The 23055-nt window shown below is 32.8% G+C and overlaps 3 protein-coding genes across 4 annotated transcripts; 1 reads left to right on the top strand and 2 right to left on the bottom strand.

The window, feature by feature from the left end:
* The first annotated feature begins 3884 nt into the window (after positions 1-3884).
* LOC130740472 (uncharacterized) lies at positions 3885-5821 on the top strand. The gene is made up of 3 exons (XM_057593105.1): positions 3885-4793; positions 5021-5563; positions 5689-5821. The coding sequence occupies exons 1-3, from the start codon at positions 3885-3887 to the stop codon at positions 5788-5790; spliced, it is 1554 nt and encodes a 517-aa protein (XP_057449088.1). The 3' UTR covers positions 5791-5821.
* LOC130740471 (uncharacterized) lies at positions 5276-7240 on the bottom strand. Its single transcript, XM_057593104.1, has 2 exons — positions 6659-7240; positions 5276-6389 (listed from the first exon to the last, which is right to left on the bottom strand). Exons 1-2 carry the CDS (start codon positions 6915-6917, stop codon positions 6199-6201), a joined length of 450 nt encoding a protein of 149 aa, XP_057449087.1. The 5' UTR covers positions 6918-7240; the 3' UTR covers positions 5276-6198.
* A 589-nt stretch (positions 7241-7829) lies between these two features.
* On the bottom strand, positions 7830-12046 carry LOC130740470 (probable serine/threonine-protein kinase PBL5). 2 transcript variants are annotated; one of them, XM_057593102.1, is made up of 5 exons: positions 11793-12046; positions 10850-11103; positions 10446-10635; positions 9922-10316; positions 7830-8355 (listed from the first exon to the last, which is right to left on the bottom strand). In XM_057593102.1, the coding sequence occupies exons 1-5, from the start codon at positions 11890-11892 to the stop codon at positions 8044-8046; spliced, it is 1251 nt and encodes a 416-aa protein (XP_057449085.1). In that variant the 5' UTR covers positions 11893-12046; the 3' UTR covers positions 7830-8043. The 2 variants fall into 2 exon arrangements, with proteins under 2 accessions (XP_057449085.1, XP_057449086.1); XM_057593103.1 differs by having other exon boundaries at positions 9922-10313.
* Positions 12047-23055: the final 11009 nt, after the last annotated feature.

Below are 23055 nucleotides of genomic sequence, written 5' to 3'. Positions count from 1 at the left end.
GGAAATAATGATTGATGTTTACCCATTTGATGTGGTTGCCTACTGAGTGCTGAAATAACTATTCTTTGATCAACTTGTTCAAATCTATTCTATCATATATGAGATGAATTTTTCTTTTTTCACTACTCATTTCTCACTCTGAGTGTTTGTTGGATATCTGGATTATGCAAGTGTTTACACATCATTTTCCATTATTTATCTATGATAGTTGGGTGAGAAGAGATTTGTGTGAAGCCATTAATTTCAGTGATTGTAACACCTCAGTAAGATATTAAAACAAATTCACTTTTAATTAAAATTTGGTTGGGAAGTAGGTTTAAGTTTTGATCTTTTGGTATTTGTGGTGTGGAGAGGAGGAACAAGGTCTCTTATCATACACCTGCAGTTGTAAAATTGTCAGAAGTTTTACAACTTAACTGTACAAATAATTGATAAAAAGATATTTGGATGGTTGGAAATCGACAAAAGTTTGCACGGTTGAACTTTATCTTGGGCAGATCATTAGATTTGTCACCTCACTCATTAGAAATGTCACCCCACTTACGGAAACTTAGTTTCCGAAATATTTCGGAAATAAGGTTTCCTAAGCATTTTTTCACTCAAAAGTGAGGTGTTACATGTATTTTGCACTACAAATCACGAATTAATTTCGGAATCTAAGATTCCGAAATAATTCGGAACTTGAAAATCCAAAAATGAGGGGTGTGAAATCTAATGGTTGGGGTGTCAAATCCAGCTCTCTCTTGGGCAGAAAGATGTTGCGGACGAATATCAACTTATCACCATCATAATTACTTATTTGACCCTCCCCGCTCGAATACACAAACAAATCAGAGTTTATGTTGTGTCAGGGCTCAAATTTCTTATAGGGATATTGGGATACTACGTATGAGTAACAATTGCTACATTAGAAGATGTTAATCAGTTTATACATGACAAAAAATATGGTGTTCAAGCCATTAGTGTAGTTTGCTCTTGTTGGACTGCAAGAGGATAAAACTGGGGATCATTCATCACATTATATTGGACTAATAAAAGTATATCACAAGTGAATTTGACACTACATCTTTCACCCAAAACCTTAAGATATTAGGTGCATGAGTCCTCTCACTTATAAAGTGTTTATTACTCTCATAATCTTCCAATGTGAGACTTCTTACTCACACTTGAATTCTCAACAGCTCTTAACCCGGTGTGGGTACCTTTATGAGTTTCTGACATCTCGCTTGCTGACATCCAAAATCAATCAGTAATGTTAATTTACCGATGACTTATCAACAACTCAAAATACGTCGGTAATGGGGCTCGTCGGAAATAAGTCGTCTGTGTATTTCTGATAGTATTAGTCGTCGATAAATTTCGAATGGTCAAGGACATCAGTAATTTCAACAGATTGAACGGAAGGAAAAAAAAAATCTATTTTGTGGGCATGAAAGTGTTATGTCGGTGAAAAAAACTTCAACTCTGAATCTTTTTATGTCTTTCCTGACAATGTTGCAATTCTTGTTCACTTAAGTCTCATTCTTATTTATGTTCTCAATGCACCACAAAACAACTGACGTTCATAAATAATATATTGATTAAATGATGAAAATTACTTAACAAAACTTAGAAAATGAATTCTTCAAACTTAACATTTAAATCACTTTAAAGTCATTTGATCGTTGTTTGAGAATATCTAAAATGGTAGGTGTCGTGCGAGTGCAGTTACTTCCCACATTGGATTGCTATACAGTTTGGGATAGACGAGGATACTCAACATTATTAGTTTGATATCTTGATTCATGCTAAATTGCACAACTAGACTATATAGAAGGTGTTGCTAACACATTATTTCTTCCAACTAAAAAACTCTTAAACGATGAATAAATGACTAAGTTGATATAAATGATAAATTTGAAGGTCTTTCAAACTTCAATTTTTTTTTTTAATTTGAAAACCATTAAGTAATTTTTCTATTTAATAATATCTTATTAGTAAAAAGGCAGTTTAAACTTATGATTTTTAGGAACGCAGATCGTAATATGAAACTTAAATGAGTGAGAATCGCAACATTATCAGAAAAAACATAATAAATTAAAAAGAATGAAATTTTTCTCATCGAAGAAACACATCATCCCCGACATTTAATTGTGATCATACATGTACTCTCATAAATATTAATTTCATACTTTTATAACTATACATGCTCAAAATATATACATGCTCAATATAACAAAATTTGATTACTAATCTAAATAACGTGCAAGCCATTATAAATACATCTCGTCAAAGCCACACATACTTAAACTACAAAATGAACGAAAAAAATTACAAGTTAAATAAAAAAAAGAATAGAAAATATATATGATAAAAAGATGGAGAGATGCGGTGAAAGTGACGCCCACACTTGTATATATAGATCACTGATGATATTTTATGTCTATATTTCCATTTGTAAGTTATAAGTTGATTACGCTACCAGTGGTTTTGACCATCGGTAGGTGGGACAAAGTTATCAATCTTTTGTTGATCGGGTTGTCACCGGCTTAAACCATCAGAATGTTGGTGGCGTTGAGCGGGTTGAAATGTCCAATGACTATATCAGATGTTATAGACATATGTAAGTTTTCTCTTCATTTTTTTCTCCTAGCCACATAGTCATGTACGGACGAATTAGATCGCCAGTAGTGTTTCCAGCTAAACTTTTCCACCACAAGACACCACTTACCAACTGCGCGAATCATGGGTAAAATGGTATTTTTTCGTAATAGAAGGTCGTTTTGACGACCAAACTCTCAGTTATCCAGTCAATTATTGACGGATATGTGGTCATTGTTAGCAGACTATCAGTAATTGACATATTTCTTCTAAACATAGTATAGTGTCTAGTTCACTAGTGTGGTATGATTGTATTTTAATGTAGATATCTCTTGGGGTTTTAGGCCTCTCGAATAACAATGACAAAAAGTTCATACGGATGTGCTCGAACACATTTATAAACTGTGGCAATCATATTCATTTCTTTTGTATATTAAAATAGAGCCCCTAGCGCCATAAAGACTTGAAGTTATGGTTACCACTTGTAGGTAACTAAGTGTAGACAGCTTCTCTTAATGGGGAGTATTGCAAATTTCAATGTGAGTGTGGAGATCTCACATTCGTTAAGAGTGGTAAAGTGAAGACAATATAAGATATGATACTTACACGCATATATTTTCTTAAAGTTTTAAATATAAAGGTGATCTCCGCCTTTAAAACAATTTTAATAAAACACTATAACACATCAAAACTATATCATTGTTATAAACTTTGTCATATTTTTAAGTCATTGCGTCTTTAGAGTATTAGTGAAATTTTCAGTGCTATTTCTAAATTAATATTACTGAAACATTTTTTTGTTATAGCTGAAACAAATTATATTGTGAAAGATAAAATATTTATCTTTGATGGTCGAAAAATATTTATCTATGTAAGGGAAATTTTACAAAATAAAAAAGGGCAATATTTACAAAAGCAAATTCAAATTCGGATTGGGCTACTAGCCCACTATAATTGACCCAGAAAAATACACAAGCCTACTAAATGGTGGAAATAAAATTTAGGTATGCAATTTTCAACATTGCTTCCATTTTAACCGCATTCAACTTCGCTTCCTACCATAACAAACTACACTTAGAAGCGCGAAAAAAAAACAGAAACAAACTAACAAAGTAGTGAGTAAAATTCTATTCCCAACCCTCTTTCTCTCTCTCACCTTTAGGGTGATCCGAACAATTCTGAGTTTGAATGTCCTTCCTACCACCGTCTTTCCCCACCTGGGAGCAAAAATAGTGAATCAACAACCTGAAAGGAATTGAACACTATTGGAAAACAAATCATCTCAGCTTAACTGGATCAACCAAATGTACTCTTCATACAAGCAACGCATCATCACTTGGTTTTTCCTAATCATGATTGTACTATACATCCTTTACTCTTCCAATCTTCTCCTATTAACCAATAGCAAGAGAGATTGTTCCACCTCCATGCATTTATTAGATTCCAACACAGAAGAGCATCCTGATATGAGAGGTAACATATCATCAACTAAAGCTGACATTGAAAGAACAGTTGCTGAGGAGAAAGAAACGAGAGAGGACAAGAAAATAAAGGAGAAAGAAGAAGAGATAGAGGACGAAGAAGAATTACCCCTTGATCAGTTATCTCAAAGACAGGATTTGGAGCTTAAACACATTGTCTTTGGGATAGCGGCATCATCCAGTTTGTGGGACACAAGAAAAGAATACATCAAGGTGTGGTGGAAGCCTAATCAAACTAGAGGGGTGGTGTGGCTGGATAGTAGAGTGAGGACTCGGCCAAATGAGGGATTACCAGAGACTCGAATTTCCGGGGACACCACGAAATTCAAATACACGAATCGACAGGGGCAAAGATCTGCTTTGAGGATTTCAAGGGTGGTAACAGAGACATTGAGGCTGGGGCTGAAGGATGTGAGATGGTTCATGATGGGAGATGATGACACAGTGTTTATAGTGGATAATGTGGTGAGAATTCTTTCCAAGTATGATCACACCCAGTTTTATTATGTTGGGAGCTCATCTGAAAGCCATGTTCAGAACATACATTTCTCATATTCCATGGCATATGGTGGAGGAGGATTCGCTATAAGCTACCCATTGGCCAAGGAGCTTGCAAATATGCAAGATCGTTGCATTCAGCGATACCCTTCTTTATATGGTAGTGATGACAGAATGCAAGCTTGCATGGCTGAGCTAGGAGTGCCATTAACCAAGGAAACAGGATTTCACCAGGTGAATATATTTTCTGTTTGGATGTAGACCAAAGAGCACATATTGGATCTTATCTAGTGTTTTTTCTATTACATAAACTTCAATAAGTGCTCTTTGGTCCGTTTACAAACGGGATGTTAATACTGCGTCAAAAAGTACTATTATTACTATGAATGGTGGGTGATTTCAATTCTCAATTTTCAGAAGGAATTGAAATTTTCCTAAGTATATGTTTTGTGTTTATGCAGTATGATGTGTATGGGGATCTCTTAGGCCTTCTAGGGGCACATCCTGTGACCCCATTAGGGTCATTGCACCACCTTGATGTAGTGCAACCGATATTCCCAAAGATGACCAGAGTTCAATCCCTGAGGCATCTAATGGAGTCTGTGAAGCAAGACTCAGGTAGCATAATGCAACAATCAATCTGCTATGACAAGAAAAGACATTGGTCCATCTCCGTTTCATGGGGCTATGTGGTTCAAATTCTGAGGGGAGTGTTATCCCCTAGAGAGCTAGAGATGCCAACTAGAACCTTCCTCAACTGGTACAGAAGAGCTGATTACACTGCATACGCATTCAACACAAGGCCAGTGACTAAAAACCCTTGTCAGAAAGCGTTCCTTTTCTACATGAACAAAACAAGACATGATCCAGCCAGGAAGCAGATTATAGGCACTTATTCTCGCTACAAATCTAAACCTCCTCAATGCCGGTGGACAATGCAGTCACCGGAGGAAATCGATACCATCATAGTTTCAAAAAGACCAGACACTCTTCGCTGGCAAAGGGTAGGGATGCTCTCAAACTCACATTCACACATGCATATCATAATCAGATATTTCTTTTCTTTATACTCTATGAACACTAAATGGGTCCTTTTTTACTGACTAAATCATAAAACCTGTTTTTGCAGTCACCAAGGAGGGATTGTTGTAGAGTTCAACCATCAAGAAAGAGCTCAACTATGTACATATGGGTGGGAAATTGTCGAGAGGGCGAGGTTAGTGATTTGTGATTCTCTAAGGTGAAAATTGAGCTACCAAATTCAGGTTATTTTTTTTCTCTACTTTCTTGGCTGCTAGTTGCATCAGAAAGTGCACAGAAAGAAAACTGAAAAACTACTGTCATTGATCATAATGTCAGGAGCTACTGATCTCATCTTTCTACAGTTTTTTTAGCTCCCCTCTTTTCATCAATGTAAAGTCAACAAAAAGCATAGAAGCAGCTTATTCTATGTGAGAAGTTCATTATTCTTCTCTAATGCAACAAATGAGACTAATTGCAAAACTATCAACAAAGCACAATTTTACATGACATTGACATTTCTATTCTATACTATCAGAAGAGAATTTACTCACAAAAATCATCAGTATCCTTCAGCATCTTCTTCCCCTTCATTCTTATAAAGAAAACTGTTAATTCTTCAATTAGGAGAACTCGCTGGAATGAGGTAAGTTTCTTCGTTCTCACCTGACAGATTTAGAGGAATTGAAGGAAATGGTGATGATGCAGTAGCTGCTGCCAATATAGTAATGTCAATTCGATTATCATTCGGCACTGGTATAACACTCTCTCGTATGTCTGTAATTCTACCATCCTTGATCTCCACATCCACTGTTATCAAAAGAATTTTCATCAGCAAATTGAAGATCATTCAATTCCTAAATTCACAATGAACGCTAATTAAGCAGGATTAGCATTTAGCAACAGTAAGATCTAACTAAATTCACCTAATCTTGCATCTTAAACTTCACCGATCCCAAATCTAAACCTAATATCGCTAATCAGCAAACGCAGAAAAGAAAATTGGAAAAATGAGAAAGCATCTGAAGCATTAGAGTAACGGAAACCTAATGTTGAGCGGAGTTTGGTGGAAATGGAACCTCGAATAGAGATGCACCAGAGAGTGAAGAGGCAGAGCAGCACGAGCACAGGGATAGCGTGAATCCATTTCTCTGCCGGCGGCGTTCGTGGCCGAGGAATTTCTCTCTTTCCGGTGGCAGCACGGCGGAGGTGATAAAGCGGAAGGCCGTCGAGTGAGTCGTCGTCGGTGTTCCTTTTCCGCTTTGCGCCGATGTTGATGATGGCTCTGTGCACATCGCCGGAGCAGCGCGAGCTTGAGGTTGCAGATCTCTGCTGCATTTCGATGCATGCACAGAGAGAACGCGAGACGAAGAAGAAGAAGAAGAAATGGCAGTTACGGTGCGATTCAGAGGAAACTCTCTGAAGCTGTTCGGAGATGAAGAGTCTCGGTTTGGTTCGTTAGGTTCGTAACAACTTTTTGGCGGGAAAGTTGTTGCTCGTGCCAAGCACGTGCTTCGTGCTCCACCATCACTGTGGTAGAGTACTGAGTACGCCATAGATAAGAGGGTTCTAGGCTTCTCGCATTCCACATATGAAGAATCGTGTCACTATCGTCATGTGTCTAGAGTAATCTTATATAACATACTTACTTTTAAGTTAGATTCGATCGTTAGCCCTTTAAAAAAAATTAGAGATTAAGAAACAGTCTCATTTCATCATGATTTTTTAAATATAAAGAAATACTAGTCTTTGATATGATTTGAAAGCAAAATGTTACTAAGATTACTTTGGACATGTAATAACAAGGGCGTGACCGTTAGTTAGACAAATCACCAATTAATGCTAAGACCTTATAAAACAAGGTCTGAAATAAAAATTATTTGTAAGAACATGGACCAAATTTATAAAAATTAGATGGCAGGGACCAAAATTGAATCTCACCGTAAAATCCAGCTAACCTTATATAAGTCTTGGTTTCGTACAATTCCAAGAAATATTCATTCACATATGCAAGCTACTCACCTAGAAATGATCAATTTCAAAACAAACAAAAAATCCTAGAAATGATCATTTTATTAACCCACAGTCCCACACTACACTCCACCTCATTCCTGTCTTTCCTTCACTCTAAAATCCAAGTTCATCGTCCTTTCAATCTTAACAGGCTATAAACAATAGAGCTGTCACCTATAGAACTGAAGTGCACCATTCATACAAGTCATTCATTCAGTGCAAACATTTAGGATGGAATTTCAGATGGTAAATGATGAACTTGATTAATGATCAAGAAATTTTTTGTATATGAAAAAATGTACACTGAGAAGGATACTAAGAGTAGGAAAATTTTCTTCCATGAAAGACTTACATTTGAAAAAGTTCCTGTTATCTCTCCTATGACACAAAAATTGATAACTAGGCACAACACATATGAACAGAGAAAAACAATCTATCTTATCTTCCTAGTTTATTGTTGATCTTCTGCGTTATGCTCACTACTAGAACTATGTCTATGGTCATCATCATCCCTTCCATCTTTCGGAGGAGATGGGTTTTTAGAGGTTTGTACATGCTGATTTAAGGGATCATACTTGTTGGAAGCAAGGTAATTTAGCGCTGTAACCACATCAGCTACAACAGGCCGCATACTAGGCTGCTCTTGAACACACATTGCTGCGATAGCAAGAGCTTGGTATAAGCCTCTCTTCGGATATTGACCTTGAAGCAATGGGTCAACCATTTGCGAGAATTTTTGCCTATCTCTGAACAAGGGTTTTGCCTGCAAACAATTCACATGCACCATAAGGTAATGATTTTGGAAGTAAGAGAATAAATTTTGGTCAGTTTAGGTAATCATCAAATAGACATAGAAACACTTCAAAATGGAGATATTTGCTGCGCCTTAAAAGAAAAATACAGAGCTTTCTGAAAATTTCTGAGAGTGAGGAGATTTAACAGAGATTTCTTATATAGTAAAAAAGTAGAAGCCAATATCTATTCTTAATTAAGCAGCATTAATGAAGAGCTGAAGTAATAATGTAATACAGTCATCCAATTTTGACCAGATTTGAGCTTTCCATTTATCTATTGATCCAGTTTAGTTAGAGGCTTAGAGCACAAAATAAGCAAACACAATTCAGTGGATGAAATAGAAATGTCCACCGAGGTTTGTTTGGATAAACAGCTTAATAAAGTGTGTATTACTTATTCATGAGCTAATTTGAAAAACTTTTAGAAATAAGCTCAAAGTAGCTTATAAGTGGATATACGTGTTTACTCAGGCTTGTCCGGGCAGATTACAAAAATAAGGTCAAATCAACACATATGTAGGTCATAAGCTACACCCAAACACTTAGATAAGCACTTATGCTATAAGATAAACTCAAATAAGTTCTTCCAAGTACGGTTTTACATCGAACTTCACCATAGGAGCTCATGTTAGATTCTTCACCAAAATACATTTGCCGTGCTAACCTACGCAAAGGCACTGCTTACCACAGCATGGTATTGCTCCAGCTAGTGCTCTGCTGGGCCCATGTAGTATGCTTTTTCCAGTGGGAATAGCATTAAGGGGTATAGCCACCATGCTTAATATAGAACAAAGTGCTCCTTGACGGGTTTGAAGGGTACAATCCCTGATTACCCTTTTCTTTACCAAAAGTACAAAAGGAGGAAAGGCTTGCAATTATATGCATAATGATAATGAGGAATGCTAGCTAACATATTTTCTAAATTTCATATCATGTGGGATCCATTCAATAATCTGGGTCCAATTTCCTATTTTGTGGGACCCACATTAATGTTACCTAATAATAATTAGTGATCTCTAGTCATAACTTATCCTTAACCATTTAACTTAAAAGATAAAGTAAGTACTTTAAATGTGAGTAAAACTTCCAATTTTCGTATGCATGGGATTAAGACCATGGGGGGCAAAGAATTAGTAAGATGAGACTCTTAACTAATGTTAGATCACTTAGATGTGAGTTTTATTGAAGTTTTGAAAAGGTAAAATGCATGAGCAAACAAATCAGCTTAGTCTGTTTGCAATGGTTGAGAAGTGTAAGTACAATTCCTACAAATCCTAAAAATGATACTTTTAACTAGCTGCCATCCTGAATGAATGCAAAGCCACATTTTTCCAATGATAATAACATACTACAAAAGTTATGCAGACTAATCCAAGCTTAACCGAGAGGAGAGTAACAGCAGGGATTTATAACATATGCGAGTATCTCATTCTCAGCTCATCTATGAAATTGACAAGAAAAGTTTCTACAAAATTAAATCAACAAACCAGGATTCCACAGCAAAGAATAAATACATGTGAAGAGTACTGACATACCCATGCAACCAGATTCTGTTCTTTGGCAGGTTTTGTATGGTCAATAGCTTTCCTGCCTGTGATGAGCTCCAAAAGAACAACCCCAAAGCTGTAAATATCTGACTTGAATGTCAACTGGCCCGTCATTGCATAATCCGGGGCACAGTACCCATATGTGCCCATAACCCTAGTTGAAACATGGGTCTTATCACCAATTGGGCCTACTTTTGCCAAGCCAAAATCAGATAACTTGGCATGATATCCCTCACCTAACAAAATGTTAGAGCACTTCAGATCACGGTATATGACAGGAGGCTTCATTTTATCATGCAGATACTCCAAACCTCGAGCTGCGCCGGCTGCTATTCGCATTCTGGTATTCCAATCAAGTGGTTTTCCACCAGGCGGAAGATCTGCTAAATGATGGAAGAGAATGAGATGAACCAGTGATAAAGAACATTGTTGAATACTTGAATTTATATTGAATAATTGATTCTATTCTACTCGAAAAGAAAGGGGAAAAAAGTTAGGATGATAGTTTATACCAAGCAAATGGTCCTCCAAAGATCCCAATGGCATGTACTCATAAACCAATAGCCTCTGCACTCCCTCAGCACAAAATCCAATCAATTTGACAAGATTAGGGTGGTCTGCCAAACCCAACGTCAATACCTCAACGACAAATTCCCGAATTCCTTGAAGTCCATGGAGGTCGAGTTGCTTTATGGCTACAACCTAGACAAACATTAGAAAACCTTAGTCTCACCACAAATCAAAAGAAAAATTAACATGCAAACTAACATGATGCCATATGAACTCATTAAATTTCTTTTTTGCAAACCATAGAGCATGAATGCCCAAACGTAACACATCCACAAGAACAGGATCACATTCAATGCATCAAAATTTTCAGTTTCTGCTCCCGTAATTTATTAATTTGTTTACAAACCTGATCTACTCTCTCCAAGTGTCCCTTGTAAACCTTGCCAAAGCCTCCTTCACCCAAAAAGCAATCCGCCCTAAAATTTCCGGTTGCAACTTCAAGTTCATTAAAAGTGAATGTCAGTGCCCGGTTACCCTTATTGCTGCCGTCCTCAGAAACATTGTCTTTTAAATTTAAATTCTTCACATCCTGAGCAAGTTGATCATCCTTAGAACCCTCTTCTTTTTTCTCAATTACTTTGTCATCACTCTTGACCTTATCTATACCACACATAAGTGGAAGAGATCAGAGATACCAAACAAGAAATTATTTTAATCTGATATTACTGCAAAACCAAAACATTTCCTCAGCCACCAAAGTTTCAAAGCAAACAAGCACAACTACTGATCAAGGATCCATTCCATCAATCATTCAAACCATGCAGCCAATCAAACAGAATCAAAGAAATTGAGCACTCCTAATTTAATTTTAAGCCATAAAAATTTGTTGATCATCAATATTCAAAACTCATTCAACAAAATTCCAATAAGAGAGAGAAAGTTACATCATCAAAAAACTGCCAGAAGAGACGTTACCGGAATAGCAAAATTAATATCTGAAAACAAACCACGTAAAACAAGACTGGTTTTTTTCTTTTTCTTTTCCATTTTTGACGGAAACGCGCTTTCAAAACGGAAACAGAACAGAACCATTGAAACGAAACCCACCAAGATTTCATACACGATGATGATGATAACAAATAAAAAAAATGAACTTTTATCAGTTTTGAACATACCCATTACAAGAAAATTCGTAGTAAAAAGAAAACACTCGGAAAGATTATAAATTTACAATCAAAACAATCAAGCAAATAATGGGTAACAAAAAAAAAACAACACAACAGTTCTTGAGTGTGGGAAAGTGAAATGCATTCATTCCATGATAACATTGGAAAGAGTAGATGATTTACCTGCAACAGTGAGATTGGTAGGCTTCTTCTGTGTGTTACTAGAGTCATCGCTGACCGATTTTTCACTCGACTTTTTCGCTGTAAAGCAAAAGCAACTCATGGTTTTCACAGTGGTGAGAACAGAACAGAGACCTCAAATGTTGAGAGAATCAAGAAGATCAAAGAAAGACCCTTGTGATGATGATTTTGGGGAATTCGCAGAGTGCTTTAATATTATTCTGGGTCAATATATGAGGTGGAGATGAATTGTTAAGAAGAACAAATGTTCCATACTCACCAACACGCCACTATAACGACAAAAGATGGAAGGGGTGTTTCTGTCATTTTCTAAAAAAGGGGAATGTGATCAGGTACATTAGGGTCAGCAAAAGGCTCCTTGCTCCTCACCGCTAGGGTCTTTTTCGGTATTTCGCCTTTATTCACTGAGTTAATCATTTTTTTTTAATCATCTCAGCCTCAGGTGAAAAGTAATTTTAGGAGATGTATATAGTTAAGTCTCTTTTGAAAGATGACATTTAAGTTTATTTTCTAAAATAAGGTTTATGTAAGGGACATAAGTTATATAAATAACTTATCTAACATGTGGTTGATTCAAGTGGTATCGATTTGATTTTTTGAAAGTAAGATTTTCGGTTCGAGTTTTGTAGATGAAAAACTCTGCTACTGAGAGCTAAGCCCACAATAATGTAAATGTTTCTTACTCAAATAAGATTGTCTCATTTAGATAATACTTATAAATAAATAATCAAATAAATACACATACTCCCTTCATTTTAAAACGGTTGTTGTTTAAGGTAATGCACATAGTTTAAGTGCTTATTTATTGATATGAAATTTGACTAAAACATCATATTTAATTGAGGTATATTAAATAGTGATAATAATTATTATTATTGGTTTTTTTTATAAGTCAAGAAATATATTGAAAAGTTTGTGGTAGTGGAAATTGTGATTCTTGAAGATTAAAGGTGGTAGTTGGTATGTGTGAGAGATAATATTAAATGATAGTATATATGGAAAGATGTGACAAATAGTCTTTATTCTTGAACTTCTAAAACAACTACCATTTTAAAAAAATATGTGAAAAGCTTAAAGTCTTAAACAACAATCACTTTGGAACATAAAAAGTACCTTATTGAGAAACAGATAATTTACCTGAATAGACTTCTTGAAATAAGCAACAAGCTTCAAATATGCAAAATACATTAATTATTAATAAATGAGTCAAAGATATATTAATGAATAGTTATTGAGAAACATTACTTACTTACTTAAATAGGTTTATATATAGGTTTCAACTTCATTAATCAGATTTTAATGTAACTTTAAGCATCAAGACTCACACATATATTTTTTTCAAAATATTACTCAATCATTTCAAAATAATTGTCCGCAAAGAGAAGATGCATACATATTAAGAAATACAATTAATATCATTAACTTTAGAAAACATATCATGTGTTTCCTTATTTTATCCTTTAAAGTGTCATTTTATTCTTTTTTTAGGGGCATTACATATAAAAAAACATCAATTAATGTTTCATTGCAATTTTAAGTAGACAATTATTGTGAAACAAATTTTTTTTCTCTAAGTAAACAGTTATTATGAAACGAAAGGAGTATATTTTAATAAAATATACTAGTATAGTTTTAAAATAATATATTAAAATATGATAAAATATTGAAATGTCTTTCACATTTATTATATTTTTGAAAAATTTCAAGATTTTCACCACTAGTATTTATTACACTATTTACTTAAAGGAAAAATAAAATTTCTATATATATTTATTTAAAATTTTAAGATTGATTAATTGTTGTTTTTCCAAATAATACTCGAAAAATAATAAATGATTAGAAATATAATATTTCAAATGGTAAATTAAGAAAATGAATAGTTTTTTATTTTTAGAAAGTTAATAAGAAATTGGACCATTAATATGGAAGAGAGGTATATTCTCTTTAAATATTACTCCTACTCCTACCCAATACAAATTAGGGGTAAAAGTGGCCTATGCGAATTTTAATTTTTTTCAAGTATTTTATGCTTTTTATATGAGAAGGACATCTCTCACGTTTGCATGAAGCAAATTCCAAATAAGTTTTCAACACTGGTTGTGGTTGATGACGTGGCGCACCATGGTTGGCGTTGGATAATTTGGTGCAAGCTGGTTCACAATCACAACAGATCTTTGTCTTTCCAAGAACTCGATCGCCGGTGGCACAACAACAACACACAAATCACGTTGAACATCCAACGCTCCCAATAATAATATACTACTATACACACCCTCCTATAGAAAACAAAAACACAATTTGACTAAAATATGCAAAATGCATTATTAATAAATGAGTCAAAGATTATTAATTAAATAGTTATTCAGAAATATCATTTTCTTAAGTAGGTTCATAAGTTTCAACTACATTCATCAGAGTTTAAGGTGACTTTAAACATCAAGATTCTCACTTCAAAACCTAAAATATTTTATAAAATATTGTCCCTCAGTTTATTTAAGGTTATACAAATAATTTAAGAGTTCATTAAATTGATATACTTTATAAAATTTTACTAAAACACTCTTATTTAAAATTGAGTTATATTTAATGGTTAGTAATTGATGAGAATTGTGATAGGTATGAAATATAACATTAAATGAAGGTATATGTTGAAGAAAACGTAATAAATAGTCTCAAATTTTTAAAACAATAATAATTTTAAATAATATGTTAAAAACTAAAACAACAATCATTTTAGAATAGAGAAATAGTATTAATAAAGTTTTAATATATTATATTAAAATATAATAAAATATTTAATATACTGTTATGTATTTAATATAGTTAATAAAATAGTATTTTTTACTCTTTAGTAATGTATCTGCGTATACGATAATTGTGAGACTAATATTTCACTTTACTAATGAATTTTTTTCATTTACAAGAATTAGAACTCGAACCCTCAACCACTTACTTAAAAAACGAACCACTATGTTTTTAATACATTATATTAAATTAAATATTTAATATTTAACGAGTGTGTTGGACACTTGTTAACAAGATGAATTAAAAAATACATCTTAAAAGAAAGGTCAACCTACATAGCAATATTCAACAAGAGGGACCTACACGATGGCGTAGCAAGTGGGGCCCAGTAGCCGACGCGTACAGCACTCATACGGTTGGTTCCTAACTTTTGTTGTGTTCCGGCGACATCCGAAGAAAAAGGTAAACAACAGCGTTGCTTGCTTCGACGGTGATCCACGCGTTCAAGTTCCGCCGCCGTAACGGGACCACTAAGGAACCGGTTTCACCTGGGGTTGGCAGCACTGGATCATTGCTTTTACCCATCTTGGAATTTGTTTTGGACGCGGTAACTGAGTAAAGTAAAGTATTTATAAATAGTAGTAGGTGAATTCTGGTGGAGTAGATCCCAGCATTTTGAATTGATCGTGTTGGCTCTTTAATGTAAGTAAGCATTGTAGTTTAATACACATTTAATTGGGCATTAAAAGATGAGACTTACTTAAATTAGTGAGCATGGTGGAATTAAAGTTGAGCACGATGTCTTTTAGTAAAGGAAAAGGAAGAGTCGTAACCAAAAAAAATGAAAAAGGAAGAGTTTTTTATCTTTTTGTTTATCTCTCTCATTGTATAAGATTTACTACCTATTTAATAAATAAGTTAAATATAAGTGTTTAATTCTACATTTTACAGTTAGATTTCATTTTGGTCTCACCGTTTATTATTATAGTTTTGGTCCTTAATTTTAATTAACTTTAGTTTCAATCATCGCTTTACAATATCTCACTTTTAACTGGTGATGTGGTTACAATATCCCACTTTAATTATACATGTCAGTTATCATGTTTTGAATTCAAATCAGGTCTAATAATTAGCTTTTTATATTAAAAATGTTCTGTGAAATGTTAATGTTTCTCGATTTGCAAGATTTTTTTAATTTAAATAAATAACAATTATCTAATTTAACAACAAAATGTGTCATATAAAAGAAGAATCAGATATGGAAGCCAATACATTATTGTTCATCAAAAGCAAGATCTCGCAATGAGCTTCCTCCACCCATAAACATCAGGATAAGCGGAGGCGGTCTTAACAAAAAAATCTGCAACATAATTACTTGTTCTATGAAAAATGACAAAGCCACATGATCAAAACATGATCAAAGCGAGGAACTAATTAACAAACAACAATCTTTAATAACCGAAACTAAGTAAGAGCCAGAGCCAAGGGATTTCTTCCACATATGGAAGAGTTGCATGTCTGCGTAATTTGTCTCAAAGCAAATTGACCGAAAGCCAAGGTCAGTCGTCGACTTTTAAAAATTACAGTTTTTTAAAAAATAGTTTTGGAAAATTATATTCTTAACCGCTTAAAATAATAATATTAAACACTTAACTTCTTAAAACAATATTATATATATACACACTTGAGCTATCATTTGGAGGTATAATAAAGCTTATACAATAATTAACTTTATCAAATTGTGATGGTATCGGTGGTAATAGAGGGTATTGGTATGCCGTGGGTGGTTTTTATTTTTATTTTTAAAAATGCCAAAATTGGTTGTGGGCGGTATTACATGTAGTGGTGGACGGTGGTATGTAGTGGCAGTTTAGTGGTACTAAAGGGTGGTTCTAGAGAGTCGTGGCAGCCGTATTGGTAGTGATGAAGGGTGGTGCTGGTGATGATCAAAATGATGAGGTGGTGACAGTGGTAGTGGAGGGTGAAAGTGTACAACATGGGTGGTGGTTGTGGTGGGGGAGACGGCGGCAAAAGCATTTGTGCCAGTGGTATATATATATATATATATAAAACATGACATGATAGAATATGAAAAAAAAAAATCCAATATAATAGGAAAAATAAGAGAAAATAAAGTATATAAAGAAGAAATATATTTCTTTTCGTGTAAGAAATAAATATATTGCTAACTTGTTTAAAAATTAGAAAGGTGGAAAAGGCATAATTAACGTAACTAGCTGTTTTTAATAATATTGAGAGGGAGAGGTGGTGTTTATTGATGGATACATCTGTTTAATATGTACAAGTGTCAGATCCCGAAACGTTAATCACTTCATGGTGGCGCACCAAAACTACTCAGTAGTGACTAATCTAGAAAGTTATGCTATGATATGATAGACCTAAAAATAAAAGAAAGAAAGTTTCACTATTCAAACATCAGCCATAAAATAATGAAAAATAAAAATGTGGTGACAGTGATAAGCCTTGGTTAAGATAGACTTTAGATAATGGAAAACGATGATAAGCAAGAAAGAAGGGGAGATTTATGTCCACATAACACACACAGACAACAAATTAAGCATGCCATATTACGTAGAGTAATATGAGATAATATCAGTTAAAAAAGAATAAGAAATATTGTAAGATAAGGAATTTAGGAGTAAAGTAGAGCTTATTGAAAGAGACGAATAGATACTGGTAGTTGATTTGGTACGCATCCAACCGTTTTATCTGAGAGCGCTAAAAGACATATGCCAAGATACGTACACATGTCACACTTAACTGTCATGAATTTTGTTTTTGAGAACGGGTCGGGTCGGGTCAGTTTTTGTCTTGTCCAATCCCGAACTCTCATACCTAAAATCAAATTAATTGGGTTTCGGATTTAACCAAACCCGTTGTAATTTCAAATTCACATTTTAATCAAACTCGATGTATAAACTTTTATTCAATACAAAAACCTAACTTGTTGTGAAAAAACGATTTTATATTTTTTTGCAAGAAAATATGATATTTTATTGTTCAAATATAACCAAATTGTTAACAAATCAAAATATAACCAAATTGTTAACAAATCAAGTTATTAACATGATATATGTAAGAGTAGTTTTGTAATTTCATATACAGTATATTGTTCAGGTTCTGGTACGGGTTTCACCAATACTAAACTCAAATTCAAACCCAATCGTATGTAGTTTTATCCGTAAAATCGGGTCGGGTTCGGACAGGTGCCCACTGGTTCGAGTAATATTGTCATCCCTAAATATGAAATCTAACAAATTGAAAATATAGACTTGTTTGGTGGTCACATATGATAAGAGCAAAATATGATAAACTCTTATCATATCAATGACTTTATGTGTACTTGATAATAATAGGACATGATATAAAAAATGAGAAATTAATGAATTTTTTAATGAAATAAATTTAAATCTAAAATTAAAATTTTCTAGACTTAATAACTAATACTAAACCAAATTGTATGTGGAAGCTATTAAATGATTTAAACCAAATTGACTTCCTGATGTTGGAAGTTCACTGCTTGGGTGTGTTTCATATTTACAGGGAAGCTAATTCATCTGCTGATAATTTAAAAAAAGCATGTTGCAATCGATCAAATACTCTCTGGTGACGTTCTGAGGGGGTTTGAGGAGCCATCCCTTTCTTTTTTCTTTTTACTTGGCTGCTGTTTTGTTCAATGCCCTATTCTCTTTTTTCTTAGCTACTTCTCTTAATTTTCCGTTTGTTGTTTTTCTTTGACTTTGGATGCCTCGTTTCGTTCATGTACTCAGTCTTTGCTGATGCTGGTTCTTTTCCCAGCTTTCATTATTATATATATATATATATATATCATATTTTGTTTCTAAAAAAAATTAACTAATTTATTATTTTATTTTATTTTTATATATGAGTTTACGTTTTATAGAAGTTAATAAGAATCTATATACTTTATAAAAGAAAATAATTATCCACAACATTATAACACATGACACTCTAAGAATGACTTTCCTCACACCCATCTCTCTGGTTGACAAGTGTCACAGCCAAAGAGACTTTCGCACATTAAATACACATTAATACACATATTTAATTATTTTTAATTATACAAATCTATTTTCATCTAATTTGTCACTTAATAAATTAGCACCTATTAAATGTACTCTCACAAATACAATTCATGCACAGCCCACCAAAAGCCCACAACCATAAAACAATTAAAATGGTCATATTTGCACAAGAAACACAAAAAACATTCAGAATTGGAAAATTAGAATTAAATGCAACCACAGCGTTACTATTGTTTTGGCAATCAGATATCTGAATGTTAAATGCTTGACTTTTTCACCCGTGATTCCACGTTTTGCTGCTTGACATTTTTTCAATCATATTTGAAAATCCCACATTTTTTCAATCAAATTTCCACAATTCCATGCGGGCCATTCAATATGCTTGACTTTTTTAATTTTAAACGAATAAATGATGGAATCATGACCAGATTCTTTTATAAAATATATGATGCAATTAATTTTTAAAATAAATGGTATATCCGTTTTTTAAATCACATTTGAAAGAATTTTTTACATTTTAATGCAATGACAATTTGTTTAAGAAAATTCTTTTTCGAATTTCAATGATTAATTCTAAACAGTTTAATTATAACCATTGATTACCATCACTTAATTTAATTATGTATCATTGACAATTTTAAACATTTAATTCGTTGACATATTTAAAAAAATCATAATATAACATTTAATACTAATTACTATTTAAAAAACAGAAAATGTTGTTTTCCTTATTTAACATAAATTTAATTGAATTGAATTAAAATTATTTTATTACACATCAATACTAGGCAAAAAATTCAAATAGTCATGCAATTAATTATGAGCCAAAATTACGTTATTAACTTTATTTCTAATTAATGATTTCTAATTTTAAAGCAATAATTAAGGTGATTAATGATTCTAAAATAATTAATCCAAGTAAGTTTTATTTCCCTAATTACAAAGTCATTAATTTTCGAAAAAGTAAAAATAATTAAACATAATTTGCGTGTGTGGAAAATTAAAAAATAAAGCTGATTATATGTTTGTATAAAACGTTTTTTAGAAATATGGTTGTATGTACTATACTGTACGAACTATGTACTTGAACTAATTAATACATGTATATGTATACACACATCATATAAAAAACTTCCACGGGAAAAACATTTTACATAAAAAATAATTCATGTAAACACTAATAATTTTTGCTAACTCTTTATTACCCTTTGACCCTTATGTCTCATAGCTCTTACCACTTTTGCAACTCTTGGTAACAAATTTTCATCTAATTTAAGTATGTTTTTCACAATCTTAAAAATGTTTTTGACAAAATATTTATGATTAAATATATGAAGTTTTTTTCAAATTTTGCAAGTTGTGTGATACTCATTGTTATTTTACTTGGTTGAATACTCATTTTTACGATCGTCAATTCATTATTACGTGCCTAAATAATGAAATCAATATTCACAGTGCAACGCACGGGATAAAAACACTAGTACGAGAGGATAAAGTTATTTCACGCAGCAACGTCCAATAAAATATCCCTTTAATACAATTTGTACGTCCTTACTTACAATTTGTACGTCCTTACTTTAGTAAGATAACCTACTACAAAAATGCTGCCCTCTTATGTGGGAAACTAGTAAATTGTGTACCCATAAATCTATACTATGACAAACACACTTTCCTCTCTATAATCCATTGGCAACAAAAAATGAATAATACTCACGTGCATTATTTTTTTTAAAGTCAAAATGCTTAATTTAGGTTAATCATATAAAACTAGTTTGTTAGGTGCTCATACTCAAATTTGGAGGCACCTCGACCCTCTTCATTGGTTTATGCATTCTTGCATTTGAATGTTGTTAGTTAGTTTTGATTTTTAGTTTGCTACTCTTTCTCTTGTAACCAAAAACATAAAGCAGTATCTACAAAAAGATCTTGTTCAATTTGGACTTTGTAGGCACATTCCAGCATTACTAAGATTTAAACTTGCAGGCTATAGAAGTTAGGATATGAGGTGTGGGACAAAGCATTCAAGTGAACTCACCTCAAACGATTGTAGAAAAATCCGAACAGTTACTATATGGCACTTCACGAGCCTAGTCTAGTGCCGTAAAATTAACAACTCAAGCATTCCTGCTCCTTCAATTGCGCAATAACACTAGCTTCCTCCAAAATGTACTAAATAATAATAATTCTCCCAACCAAATTAAAGCACCTAATTCCACTAATTTGTACACAAAGCTACATTAAAAAAAAGCTTCCAATAATTTAAGCAAAAGGCCACAAAGGTTACACAACAGCTAAGCGGAGGCCCAAAAAAAATTGGGCCCTATGATAACTGGGCTACCAATACTGGCCTGGTGGAGAATGACAGCTAAGCGGTTTCTTTTCTTTGACAAAGCCATATCCATGACTTATTTATGTCTAAATTGTTTTGAAAATATCGCACTCTAAGTTCCAATTAATCTCCTCCCACTCTAATAAATGAAAATAAGAAAACACAATTTTTATAATTTTTGTCATGTATTATTATAATTTGTATGAAAATAATAATGATCCATTGTGAGAAGCAATCAATAGATTGTGCCCTTCAATTTTTATGTACATTCACTTTCTATTTTAGAATATTAAGCGATTTTTTTTCTATAAGCTGGAATGTAAGTGATGAACGTTATCAAAGACAATTGTCTACAGTCTTGTAGTGTGAATTTGGAAGGATCCTTTTTTTTTTCTTAAATCTAAAACAACAAAGTTCTTTTTAGAAATAAAAATACATCTTTCATATCACAAAGCTTAGAAGTTAGATCCACTGATTTTGTTCCAAATGAGAAGTTTTGAAAGATATTTCCAGTTGAAGGATTTAAGATTACTCCACCATCAATATAGAAGTTTTGAGCAATTGAATTCATTAAGATAATATTTAAGAGGGATTGCAAAGAAAGAAAACATGTACTCTAGGGATCTGAGAGACAAAAAGAGCTAGAATGAATAGAGTGAGAATCAAAGTGTTCTGGAGTTTACTTGCCATAGAAGTAGATGTAAGTCTAGGATTTAAAGGTATCATTTTTATAATTAACTACACCCTAAGTAAGAATAAGAAACTTTTTTCAAAGAAACGAAATTGATTTTCAAATGATGAATGTTAGCCATGCAGTGAAGTGCAAAACATTGTCATTCACTCTTTGAGACTTTGGCTGTGCATCATTTTAATCCATTTCATTTCCTTCACACTTTATTGTTGAAAAAATGAAAAATGATTTTTATCTTTTCCTTCTGACTGCAAAAGGAAAAGATAAAAACATGAGGGGTAGAAACGTCGACAAAAATAGAGTAAGAGCAGAATTTGCACAAACTTGAAACATTAAGGGCCAAAAATGCTTTTTAGCCTACAATTTCTCTATGTAATATAACAATATCTCAATATCCTTAGTTCCACCTCTGATTGTCCTACATTCTTTGACCCTCAAATCCCCAACTATAATCAAGCACTCTTTCAATTACATTGAAACTCAAAAAATATAAATATATACATATACATGTTTGTTCCATAAAGATCAAATAACTACATGAGCTTTCAAGAAAGTGATCAACTATCCATACAATTCATTCAAGCCCAGAAAGTTCTAACCGATTTAGATTTAAAGTAACTGTGACATAATTCCGGAAGGGAACGGCAAAATCTGTTAAATTAGATGTACCAAAAGTGCACGCTAACATGCAGGGGGCGTAGCCAGGATTTTCACACCGGGGGACTATAGATCAAACAAATGATTTATATATGCATGTTTCATGTTTGGTAATACTTAAAAAAAAATTATAGTGGAAAAAATAATATAAAATTGCTTTTGTCGACTATCATTTTGCCTTAGCATGATTTTTATTGTATATCCAAACATTCACAATTATTAAAAAGATTTTTTTCCCTCATGAACATAACAATATGTTTGGATACGAATCACATTTTTCGTTAAGTATGTTAAGGGAGAAAAATTCACCTTAATTTTTTTTTATCTTTTTTAAAAAAATCAGGTAAACGTAATAAAGTATGTTATGAGTGTGAAAACGTAATTAATGAAAATGTAGAAATGTGATAGTTTTTCTATTTCAATTTTGTGTTGAAACACAAGAATTACAAAACTTTTCACATACAAATCTAATATTTTACACATTTTATCAAATTTCATTATATCAAATATAATTTTTTCAATTGATATTTTTATAAATAAAAGAAATATATAATTAGTTTGAGTATAAAAGATACCAACAAAAAACTGTGTTTGTTATCTAAAAAAATAAGAGAAAATAACACATAATAATTAATATAAAATATTTATCATAATGATCAATGATGTTATTTCAAAAAAAATGATGTTAATAATTAAATGTATAAATAACTTAAAACATCAATTAAAGTACAAGAGTCGCACCTAGTTTAGTGGTAA

Source organism: Lotus japonicus, chromosome 2 (genome assembly GCF_012489685.1).
Source record: "Lotus japonicus ecotype B-129 chromosome 2, LjGifu_v1.2".
NCBI classification, from domain to species: Eukaryota; Viridiplantae; Streptophyta; class Magnoliopsida; order Fabales; family Fabaceae; genus Lotus; species Lotus japonicus.
Note: the sequence above shows the minus strand (reverse complement) of the source record. Positions and strands in the feature narration are given on the sequence as shown.